We start from the raw sequence: 11,959 nt of genomic DNA, 5'->3' as shown, positions 1-11,959 counted from the left end.
GAACTTTTGGTTCTTTTGGGATTGAATTGTTTCAAGGCTTTGGGAACGATGATTTAAACAACACCTGAAAGCGAGATTGCAACTGGTCCAAGGATGTCAATTAATGTACAACATGATATTTCATACATTACAATCAATCAATCGACACTGATATCGTGAGCTTGTAGGTTTTAAGCATCAGTGGCAACCAGAGAACTCTGCTCCTGCTCAGAATCATGATGCCCCTGCAGCTCATCCTCGCTGCTCGTCTTGACAACCTCATTCTCCTTATCGCTGCTTCCACCCTCCAACTTCTCTGCTGCCGCTTCCCAATCCTCCTCAACTTCCGCCTTTTCCTCCTCAACCTTCTTCTTCCTCAGCTCCAGCTTCCTCAACGCAAAGAAGCCACCTCCAGCTCTGCTGCTGCTCGCCACAGGAGGAGGAGCGACCTTCCCACTAGGAGCTCGCCGCCATGTCCCCTTGCTAGCAACAGCACTCCATCCATCAGCACCAGCAGCCTGATCTCCTTCTCTTCTAACAACATTGAGCGAACTGTCTGCGTGGCACAGTACCACCCCGTTTGCCAACCCTGCCTTTGAGATAGTTCTTGCCACAGCAGACTTGAGATCCTTCAGAACTGACTGAACTGCCTGTGGTGTTGGTGCCATGGACGTTGCAATAGCTGCGGTCGTGAAATTAGGGATGGCCTTGATCACAATGTCTTCCGAGGGGAGGAAGCTGGTCGTGAAGCTGAGTGCCGGACCAGAACGTGCCGCGGCCGCAATGTCTGAGGCCAGGGCTCGATCGACCTCCTCGACTGTAAGTCCAAACCGAGGTGTGGTGAGTAAGAGGGCATTGAATGCCTGCGGTGAGGGTTGGCTATTGGCGGGAGTGGCTGGTTTGGCAGCAGCAGCGGCGGCAGCGGTCTTAACTAGGCGAAGACTCTGAGCCAGGGTCTTTTTGGGAGCAGACACAAACCGTGGTGTCTTGAAAAGGCAAACATGACGGTGAGGCTCAGGATCTTGAGACTCGGAATCAAGACCATAGTCCTCAGCTAGTGAGTGCAAAAAGGCACGCTGGTGGTTGGCCATAGGCTTGAAACGCATACGCTTCAACTCTGGGTCTGCAGCAAACATGCGAAGTTCCCGTTCTTGTGATTGAGCCCAGGCAATATTCTCGCGGAACATCTTCAAGGTCTTGTCGGCATACGGCACATGATCGTCGGTGTGATTAGGGTCGATATTGAGCGCGTCGGCAAGCCGCTGATTCCGCTCCAGTCGAAGACAGTCGTCATCACACTTTAAAGTGATGTGTTTATCTGGGCCCGAGTTGAAGCGAGTTGCACCGCACCGAATTTGTTTCTTTTGCCGCTGGCAAGGGCAGGTGGTGAATGTCATGGATTGACACGGCTTGTCCTCGTTGCAAGCTGTGACTGTATCAGCAATGTCCTTGGGCACATAAAAATATAAGGCTGTAAACTTACGAAAAGGGGCATGGCACTCGTCCACGCAGGTGTGATCACAAGACTTTCTCGCCCTTCCGCATAACTGCGTGCAATGAGAACCAACTACCTCAGCATCCTCACATTCCCCGGGCTTATGGCACGACTTCCTGCACTCGTGGACTCCGCATTTCAGCTTCTTCCCACAAGGCAGTCCGCACCTAGCATCCTCAAACCAACAAGGCTGATTTTTGAGAATCTTCTTGCCACAGATACAAGGCCTTTCCACCAGAAAGGCGCACTTGGGGCAAGCCACATCGTCTGGATGACACTGATGGGACACTGCAGGATGTCCGCATGGCCTCGCTCTGCGACAGTCAAATCGGCACTCTGGCGGTCTGGTTCCGCATGGTTGCGGAGGGTGCAATACAGTTCGCCCGCAAGAGCAGCTGATCTCGTCAAAGATAGCCTCCGGGCAAGCATTGCAAGACCCCCTGTGACATAGCTGCTGGCATGTGTGCTTACTACATTTCAGCAGCCGGCCACAAACCTGTAGGCAGATATGTTCGGGCTCGTAATTCTCGTTGACAGCCCGCTTCTGTTTCCGCCTTTCCGCTGCCTTCTTCTCTCCCGAGCAGCAGCGCTCTCCACACTCATGTCTTCCACAGTTGAGCTGCGCTTTGCACACCCGGAAGCATTGTGGTGGTTCAACACGGCCTAGATGGCACGCTGAACGGCTGGTGACCCTGCCGCAACGGCAGGAGACGTCCATACTCTGGAAGCAAGGGGCGCATGCACCAGTATGGCACTTATCCGGGCAATGATGACCGCAAGCCAGGATCTTATCGCATGGCTTGTCGCATCGCGGGACGGGGTCTTGACACGACGTCCTGGGTTCGGCGGGTAAGGAAGCAAGCGGTGTCTTTCCACAGGGGCAGTTCAACACCATGTCGGGCGAAAGGGGGCAATGAGATGTCTCTTCATCTTGCGGGTGGCAGGGCTTTTGACAAGTGTGATGTCCACAGTCAAACTTTCTGCCGCAGACTTTTGAGCATTGGAATGATCCCTCAAACCACTCTTCTTCGTCATCGAGCTGGCCATAGTTGAACGATTCCAAAATGTCGTCTCTCTGGTTGCAAGGTATCTCTTTCCGTTCCTTGCCGCAATAGCACGTTGACGGCATGGGAACGTCGCAAGCGCCACATAAGCCTGGATGGCAAGGCTGGGAGCAGGTATGCTCCCCACATGGAAGGAAATCACCGCACACCTCTTGGCAGCTCCATCCATTCGTGTAGTCAGTCTCATTACACCGTTTGGTAACAGTGTTCTTGCCGCAGAAGCAGGTCTGTGCTGGGCCCATGAGTGTACATGGCGGACATGGTCCGGCATGACACATCAAGGAACAAGGATGTGGACATGTAGCTCTAGGCTTGGAGCAGGTCTGTCCGCATGTGTGAGGAGGCAAGCCAGGAATTGCTTTCATGTCAAACTCTTTCCCACACCAACAGTGATACGATGCTGGGTCTTCCAACAGATTGGAGTTGCACCCTGGACAGCGCCAACCGTCGGGTTGGTTAGGGCTTTGGTTTTCCTCCTTCTGTTTCATTTGGTTTTTGTGCCACTTCTTGACACAGTGAAGGTGGGTAACCGTCCAGCAGATCAAGCAAGACCAAACTCGGGAAGATCGGACAACCTCGCTGGTGCAGATGACGCATTCGTACTGCCCATTGTCGATGTCCTCGTGAATACGTGTGGGAAGGTCCTCTGCTGTTGATTTTTCCATGACTGGTTTAGGAGCAGGGGCAGATCTGGGCGGCATGATTTCTCCAGGACCCCGTGTGTTGGTAGTGACGGAGACTGGTTGACCAGGGACAAACTCGACAGCACCAAGGTTGAACCCATGTCGTATCTGTGACTGTGACTGAGATGATGAAGAGTCGGTTTGTCGAGGTGCTGAAACTGGCGGTCCTCGACCTCCACGATGGGAGGTTACTATTGATCTTTGAGCCGCGCCTCCGCGACCACGGCCTCTGCCCCGACCTCCCCTGCCCCTATCTCCTCGCCCTCTGCCTGGTTGGCCCTCTTGATGCGAACTTGAGGCATCTGAAACGATTGGTTGAGATGCTACTGCAGTTGGTGGTGGTAATGGTTGAGTTGTTGCCGTAGTCGCCTGGCTCCCTTCCACATTTCCATTTCCACTTCCGGATGCGTTGGCATTGGACCCTCCACGACCACCTCTATGCCTTCCTCTCCAGCCACGCCCTCGCCGAACTCTACCTCCTGATCCTCCTCCACGGCTCGAACTTCCCTGGGGTTGTGGAACTACTTCAGCCATATTTTCAGTCGTAAGGTTGTATCCTCTTGACTGTAGCGGTGGAATTTTGGGCGCTGCTCCAATTTGCCCCGCCAAACACAGTTTCCTTTCGGGGGGGTGCGCTTTTTGAAATACAGCGACTTTAAAACGTAGAAAAGTTCTTTTGCAAAAATGCAGTTGGACAAGAAGAAAACTTGACAGGAGAATACCGTCCACCGGCTAGATAAGTGCTGCCCAAGAAAAGGCCAAGGTTTGAGTGATGGTAATAAGATGGGTTGAAAGTTCGCCGCATGAGTAATATCTCTTGGCATTTGCCGCAGTCTTATGAAGGGGAAGCTTTTACCCGGCGCTACAAGGCCTGGATTTAAGAGCTAGGGTTAGGGTCGCGTGCCGGCCCGGCGGTCTGAAAACACCAGCTCTTGCCACTCCGGCCGAGGTCGATTTGCGGTTACAAAGATAGACTTCACCCCAATGGGCATCTGGAATGATGCTTGTGTTCTTCACTTTTTTCGCTGTCCGAAAATTCCCAAATTGATGACAAAGATGGTGGCACTGGTGGGTAGTTGTGAGGATGATTCATCGTGAAATCAAGGATGGAAGGCTCCGGTGCCCAGTCTGTTGTAAGGCTTAGCGGCGTAGGCTGCATTAGTGTAATGCTTAGCGGGAGTGGTTCCAGCTTCTCTCCCATGTCTCCCATCCCAGTATCCCAGTGCCTTTGTCATGGACTTGTCGGATGAATGTCCACGATATTTTGTTTTCGTACACCCAACCATCATCAGAAACCGACAATTTGAATCTAATAGTAGAGCTTTGTCGTCTCTCAACTCGTCAGATACCGAACTGGTCTGGCTTATACCGAACATCTTCCGAATATGCTCTTCATAACGGATTCAAGCCCTTGGATTTTCGCACTCAAGCGCTACTGATGTGGAAACAGTTTGGTCAACTCAGCTTCAGCACGTACGAGAGTTCGACGGTGATCGTCGGATATCTTTAAACACAGTCAAAACGATAGAGCAGTATGGGCCATTCCAACAAGCAATGGTAAGGAGCTCAAGTCACACAATGCACGCCCCGCGATTCTGATACTCTTGCAGATGAGGCTCGCAGCAAGGTTAAGTGTTGGGCAGCAATCTTGGTGTCTCTTTGCGTCGAGATGGACTGGACTTCTTCCCTGAACGTGGAAACTAAAAGTATATGGAGACACTTGTTCATCTTGCTCTCCGGTTGCTTTATTCGATTGTAGGGAACGAAGGCCTCACGTTTTGCGACCCTCCTTGAACAAGCCAGCTGTCCAGCCTTGGACTGATATCAACAGGGAGCTTGGGCACCCATTTGTTCAAGTACAAACGCTACGCATCTGGACTTTCACATACCTATACATAAGCAGTCATGAACTCTCTAGACAAGCTCAACGTGTCCGGGGTCGCCGTCCAAAACGAAAACACTCTTGCTTTGGTCAATTTAACCTGGACTTTTCGCTGTGGCGTTGCGCACCTTCGCCTGAGTAGCATCCTGTCGGCTCGGCATTGACACTCAATAGAAAACACGAGGCAGAGAAAGGCGAAATCCATCGAACGGCTTGTAAGTTCGGCTTTCTTTTCCGTGAGCTCGTTCCCGAAACACCAAGATGATTCAAGGCTTTTGGTAGTCGCGTCCCGAAATCTAGGCCCGCTCTGGTATCAACCCCCAGGGATCAGAGAGAGATGACCCTTTTCAACCTTTCATTGGAGCGGACTGTACCTCTATATGGGCTGCTGCGACATCTGGACCCTCCTTAATTGGTGTCCTTCTACTGGACTGCATGCTCGCAGATGCTTGGGAGGCCAAGGCAGCCACGTCGATACGGGTTGAGCTGGTCGAGAAGAGAATACGGACTGTCAAAGCCGACCTTGAGAGTGGAAAACTCGTCAACCCGCACGAACCTGGCCTCTCAATAATCTTATACGAGAACCGAATTAGCATCTTGGGATGCGAGCGCACGGTCTTGGCTGAGGAGGGCAGAAGCCTCGATGAAATTCCAACATTCCCAATTCGATATGATCGCCCAGAACCTCAACATTCCCTACCCTAAAGGTAAATCTACGTACGGAACTGGCGTCATTACCTGGACTCGGGCGATGGAGGTGTTTGAGAAACTCCTCCATAACACTCCTCAGCAGGCCTGCGATCGATCGGTATTGAGGGGCATATTGGCTTTGAACTTGTTCCCCAATCTTCTTGTCTTTCAGGCTGAGGCTACCAAAGTTACTTTTTCTGACGACCTCTTCCCCAAATTGGCAGTCCTGAGCCTTGGACTGGAATACAGGGGCGAATACTCCGAAAGCCTTGCCCAATGGTCCCTCGCCCTGTCTCATTCACAATATTACGGTGCTCCGGTCACAGTCCACAGCCACGAACAGCTGAGTTGGATTTACATGTCTCAACTTTGGCTTGTTGCTCTCGGGACTTTGTTCCGCCGGTGGGAGGTTGGATACACCGACTTTGAAGCCGCCATGACATGGTTCGCAGAATTGGGAAAGGTCTTGAGCCAAGTGAAATCCGGTCGCGCACCTAGATCATTGCTTTCAAGGCTCTGCTCGGTGGTCACAGAACTCGACGGGAAAGAGAAAATTTCCGCAGTAATACTTATCAAATACGGCTGGAGACGAGAAAGGGGTTTCCTGGGGGATTCTCTTCGCCGCGGCGAGCACATGGCATTTTTTAGGCTTTGTAACCCCCGTGTTATGCAGGCTCTCTGCTGCGGCATAACCATTGGAGCCGGAATCCACTACCTGCTGCCAAGTTGCCACTTCACCACACCTGGATCTGAAAGCCCAGAATGCAATAATCACGTACCGGTCTTACATTCGAGGCCAGAGGCATATTGAATGGATGACGATACATCCAAACGAGGATCATATTGCTGGGCAAACCCAACACTATGGCGCGTTGAGCTAAGATTACATCCCTAGAAAGCGATATGCCAGATGGCTGCACATGGACTTATCTGGACTCAAAGAATATGTTGTCATGGGTATTTTTGCTTGCCAGTCGGCAAAAGGCTTGCTATACCAGCTGGGACAAACAAGGTGTTTGCAGGTAGACATGTTCGGATGGGCTCGTAAATCTTTCACCTGGCGCTCACGTCGCAATGTACCCTTAGAGATATTTAACGTGGCATGTCAATACAGAGCTAACCACACATCAGACAAACTCTTCTTCTGATGACCTGACAGAGGCAGCCGTCGGTCGGGAGCGGAAACGGAAACGGAAACGGAAACGGAAATGCTCAGAGCCAACAGCCTTCAAGGGGACCTCCCCTGAGACTCCGGGATGGGAGCGGCTCTACGTAAACTACAACCCTGAACACAACTATACACAAGAACCTGAACAAGTCGACTGTGAAGCTGGGCCGCCCACAGGATCTTCTGAGCCAGTGGACCATAAATCGGGATTACCTACAGATTGGACAGAAACAGCTAGTTGGAAGTCTGAATTTTCGACCGAATCATTCTCTAATCCGATGGATGTTAAGCCTAAGGAGGATTCCCCTCCCGTCTTGTTGGCCTCTGAAGACATCTTCAGTTACTGGGAAAGCTCTGGCAATTGCGAAGCTCAAATCCGACAGGACTGTCTCTTATCTGGTTAGCAGTGGGTTTCGGCAGCCACCCGACCTGCTCCAATCTTTTCTAGTCCTTGAAGTTGCAGCCCACGTCTACCAAAAGGATGTCACAAGCTACCGTGTCGCTGCAAATCATCGAGCACACGCTGACAGCCGCGAAATGGTTCTGTCTGCCCAATACTGCTGAAAAATCTGCAGAGGAATATTTCAAACAGATGATACGCGCGGAGTTGTTCGCATGTATAGCAATGTTTGAGTCCGGCCGCTTCGATATAGACCTTGCGAACCTCGCGGATGTCATTGCGTTATGCTCGGACGACTCCATATATGTCGCCGACATATTGCTCTCCGAACCTTGTACCAGCCCATTCAACTTGGGCATTCGGCATCTGGTTGGAAATGTTGGCCAGACGGGGATGGTATGTCTCGTGTCGCCAACCAAACCTCGTATACGACAAATCGGGCACGATGCTTTGATGGTATCTCATCATGTTTTCGACGGAACCTGTGAGGACAACTTCAAAGGAACCTCGCTGCATCTTTCGTTCACCAACTCGAAAGTGCCCTTGGCTCCGGGCCCCAAGGGAGAAATAGACCAAGAGATATTTCTGCTTGAGCCAGCAGTCTCGGTGCAGTATCCAGGCAGATGGGTCGCAGACATTGATGTCCTTGGTGTTGAAAGGAGCCAAAACAGGGATGTGATCAACACCGTATCATTCCCCCATCGGGATTGCCAGTTCGGGCATTCATTGCCATTGAAGTGTTGGGATGCTGTTTCCATTGGTTCGCAGGAAGAGCTCCTCGACCAGCCCCCTTGCACAGGTGTTGTACAAACACGCCGTTGCAAGACTGGCGGCTGTTTCTATCCTTGCCCAGCAAGGCAAGACGGCAGAGACTGCGATTCTGGAAGGAGATGAATTTTGTTGCCATTGCTGTCGGACAAGATATTCGAGGTTGGAAACACGCCCTCAGATTCTCATTCTCTGCTCTTTTTCTGCATTTTGATTCCGTATGCTAGGCTAGATTTCTGGTTCCTATTACTCATAATACTGAACGCTTGGTAATGTACCTACCCAAGGTGGTTACCGTCTTGCTTAGTGAACATACACATGCCTAGAGCCGAGAGAGTGAAGGCCGGGGAAAACAGGGAGGAAGCGGAGTTGGAGGAGGCACAGGCTCGGGAACTGGTGAGGACCTGCTAGACTGTGGAGAGGCGTCTGGTGAACTGTGCATGATTGTGTGAGACTTGGGATGGGGCCGATTATGTGCTTTCTATTTCTTTTTCCTCAAGATTTTTGGGCTGTTTCAAGTTGGCGGGAGAATGGCAAGACTGTGGGTTGAAATGGTGATTAATACCTGAAGCTGCTTTTTGTGAGTTGGAGTTGGGAGTCTGAGAGCTTGGGTTTCTGCGGATTTAGAATGAGAATATCGACGCCAGATAGGCAACTAGCTAGTACATATTCGCTTCTGCAAGAAATGAATATACGTGAGTTTCTTACATAGGTCCGTCTCCATGGCTTTCTAGAACGCGTCTTTGAACATCTATCTCAGCGCCTGGGCACGTCATGGACCAAATAACTGGCATAAGTTGACAGTTATCACACACGTTATCACTTACAACACCATTATTTTGTCCAGGGCGAACGTTTTCCCAACCAAAATAACAACAACGAGAACCAATCCAGCATGCTTGAGAGCTGTGATCCTCCGAATACCCTATATAGAAGCAGGCATCTCGCTACATTACATTCAGACTAGCTAGAAAACTTGATCATCCAGAACTTTCATGTTTGTCTTATTACACTGACAAACTGCCAAATCCAGCCTCGGGAGTGGATCCCAGCGGTCCTGCGGAGAGCTCAGTGGGGCCTGGGCGCAATGACGTCGCTTGGCTTTGGCGTTGCAGAGCCGATCTCTGGGCGTTTCTTTTTCTCCATTTTCCTTGTCATTACCCATCAATCCAATTCGGCAAGGACCAACCACCGCACGCATCAAAAGTGAAGACATTTTGTACTATTCGGAGGATTGCAGACTTTTGACGACAGCACTCAGAACCGTTATACACGAGAGTTTGTGAAGGGGGATTGTTACACCGCTCAATCTGGTAACTGGCGGATAGTGGGAACAGATACAGCGACATCTGATATCTGGCGGAATGGCGTCCTCAAAACGAGCACCGTCGGTCTTGGTAGGAAGAAACCACCTTTTTCAGATGACAATGATGAAGTTAACCGTTGATTGTCTCAGGTCACCGATTCCCGCGAACGGCCATCAGCTCGCAATGGCACACAACGACCAGGAGCAATGGGTAGCGCTGGGCGACCGAGCACCCGTCTCGTATCAGTCGACAACATCCTTCAGTACTCATCAGATATTCCTTCCGGCCAGCCCCGGGGCCATCCAGGCCAGCGACCAGCACGCAATGTGCGCCGCCCAAGTGGTGTACCTACCTTCGCCTCTGCTCGAACCGGCCAGCAGGTCCCGTCCCGCACAACGAAGGTTAGCGAAAAGCTCGTACTTCTCCCTGAGGCTCCCGTCGATGATGATGTCAGTGATGATGAGATGGCGGCTAGGCGGGTGTCGATACTGCGCGGCGAAGACGAGAACAGACCGCTTAAAGACGAGGAATTAGACGTGCTGAGGAAGAGGGGCGGAATTCGTGGCAAGAGTTATGCGGAGCGGCTGCCTAAGATGCAGAGAGGGGAGAAGGTTTCGAGGTTGACGGCGTATTGTACGGCTCAGGCGTTCAAGGTGAAGGAGACGGCGGAGTTTCTGAAGACGAAACATGAGGCCAAGACGAAGCTGTATGATGATTGCTTGTACATCGTCTATCACTTGCCATTGCTGCCTGGTGTGGATGGGTATAGGCTAAGGAGTCGACCGGTGTTGAAGACGCCAGGGACGGGAAAGACGGTGCTGGATTTGGAGATTGAGAGGAGTGAGAGGAGGGATGAACATGAGGGGTACTGGGATGAGTACTCGTATGGTGCGCAGGGACTGGGCGGAAGTCCTAATACGGGGACGGTGCTGCAACAGGCGAGCAGTGCACCTGACTCGATCGGGAGACCGGACGACCACCAAGTGGAACAGATTACGGTGAACCCCATCAATCGGTTGGTTCCAGATGCCAAGCACTTTGCGGAGATGTTTGTCTTCTCGTACGGAGTGGTGGTGTTTTGGAACTTTACTGAGCGACAAGAAAAGGATATCTTGGCGGATTTGGCATTTTCAGAGCACGAGACAAACATTGCGCTTGCGACGAGACCATTGGACGAGGCCGACTTTGAGATGGAGGAGTTCCACTTCGAGTACAGCGCCGATGTCAAGCGGCCGCGTGTATTCAACGACATGATCACGCTGCTGCCGCGTTCGGATCACATGGTCAAGTTGACGATTAGCCATGCTATCGCTCAGAGTACCAAGCTGTGTTTCTTTGAGGAGCGCATGTCGGAGACGATGTCGGACGCACAGCATGTGCCCAAGCGGTTAGCTATGACAGGGGAGCTCAACATGACCCGGACGGAGATTGTGAAGATTTTGGGGAGGTTGTTCAAGTCGAGAGTGGATATTAATCTTTGTAAGCATATCCCATCACAACGTTTTGGGCGGACAACTAACTCTATCTTCAGCATCTAATATCCTTGATGTACCCAACTTCTTCTGGGACTCGGAGCCCACGCTGCACCCGCTCTACGTGGCGATCCGGGAGTACCTTGAAATCGACCCACGTATCAAAACGCTCAACGAGCGGTGCCGCGTGTTTTTGGACTTGTCCGAGATTCTCGCTGATAGTGTGGCCGACTCCAAGATGAGCTACATCACCTGGATTATTATTATTCTGATTATTATCAGCATTATTGTGACAGTCACGGAGGTGGGGCTGAGGTTTGGAATGTTGTCAAGAGAAAAGGGGAAACAAGGAGATGGGGTTGTGGCTCCTATTGTTGGGGATCCAGAACGGGGTGGGGGGCCAGGGAATGTGATTGGGGGAGGGAATGGACAGATTGATTTACTGAGGAGGAGTCTGGCGGAAAGGAATATCACGCTGGAGGATTTGAGGATGTGGAATAGCATTTTGAACGAGAAGGAGAAGGAGGTTGTTTGTGGCGGAGAGATTGTGGGGAGGACGTTTAAGGGGGTTTGAGGGGGTGTCTACAATCGTTATGGGTACGGAAGATGGTACCGGGCGCCGAGGGTGGTATTATATAGGATGTTGACTGTTGTAGACCGGCACAGCGAGGCCATGGATGTTTAGCATTTCCCAGCATCGGATAACAAAGTAAAAGCTGGTTTAGTGCCCCGTGCCCGGAGGATACGAGCTTTCTGTTTGAACGGAAGTTATACTGTGCATGTTTATCTTCGACCATTTTGATTAGGTCGAAGACAGATGGCAGAGCTCAACTGAGCAGTTCTCGATGCTGAACTTTAAATGCGCCAGCATTGGTTGAAGGGAAGGCATTCCTGCCCGAAGCATCTGCGAACACATGGATAATCGTTATACCTACCTACAAAACAAGGAATGAAATAACACGTCGTTAACGGAATCAGATGATTCACCAGTTAGGCCTTCCAAAGAAATTCTCCATACCAACGAACCCCTCCTTTCGCGAGCCTAACGACT

General features: G+C 51.3%; 3 protein-coding genes across 3 annotated transcripts; 2 read left to right on the top strand and 1 right to left on the bottom strand.

The window, feature by feature from the left end:
• Positions 1-14: 14 nt before the first annotated feature.
• On the bottom strand, positions 15-4,345 carry FAP1 (FKBP12-associated protein). Its single transcript, XM_062884808.1, has 2 exons — positions 1,463-4,345; positions 15-1,405 (listed from the first exon to the last, which is right to left on the bottom strand). The coding sequence occupies exons 1-2, from the start codon at positions 3,753-3,755 to the stop codon at positions 171-173; spliced, it is 3,528 nt and encodes a 1,175-aa protein (XP_062747706.1). The 5' UTR covers positions 3,756-4,345; the 3' UTR covers positions 15-170.
• A 3,097-nt stretch (positions 4,346-7,442) lies between these two features.
• QC762_104120 (uncharacterized protein) lies at positions 7,443-8,255 on the top strand (the record flags this gene model as incomplete). The annotated part of the gene is made up of 1 exon (XM_062884807.1): positions 7,443-8,255. The coding sequence occupies one exon, from the start codon at positions 7,443-7,445 to the stop codon at positions 8,253-8,255; it is 813 nt and encodes a 270-aa protein (XP_062747705.1).
• A 1,002-nt stretch (positions 8,256-9,257) lies between these two features.
• On the top strand, positions 9,258-11,944 carry sif3 (Sad1-interacting factor 3). Its single transcript, XM_062884806.1, has 3 exons — positions 9,258-9,526; positions 9,586-10,915; positions 10,968-11,944. Exons 1-3 carry the CDS (start codon positions 9,494-9,496, stop codon positions 11,480-11,482), a joined length of 1,878 nt encoding a protein of 625 aa, XP_062747704.1. The 5' UTR covers positions 9,258-9,493; the 3' UTR covers positions 11,483-11,944.
• Positions 11,945-11,959: the final 15 nt, after the last annotated feature.

This window comes from Podospora pseudocomata, assembly GCF_035222375.1.
Source record: "Podospora pseudocomata strain CBS 415.72m chromosome 1 map unlocalized CBS415.72m_1, whole genome shotgun sequence".
Classification (NCBI taxonomy): domain Eukaryota; kingdom Fungi; phylum Ascomycota; class Sordariomycetes; order Sordariales; family Podosporaceae; genus Podospora; species Podospora pseudocomata.
This window is presented reverse-complemented; position numbering and strand designations above follow the sequence as displayed.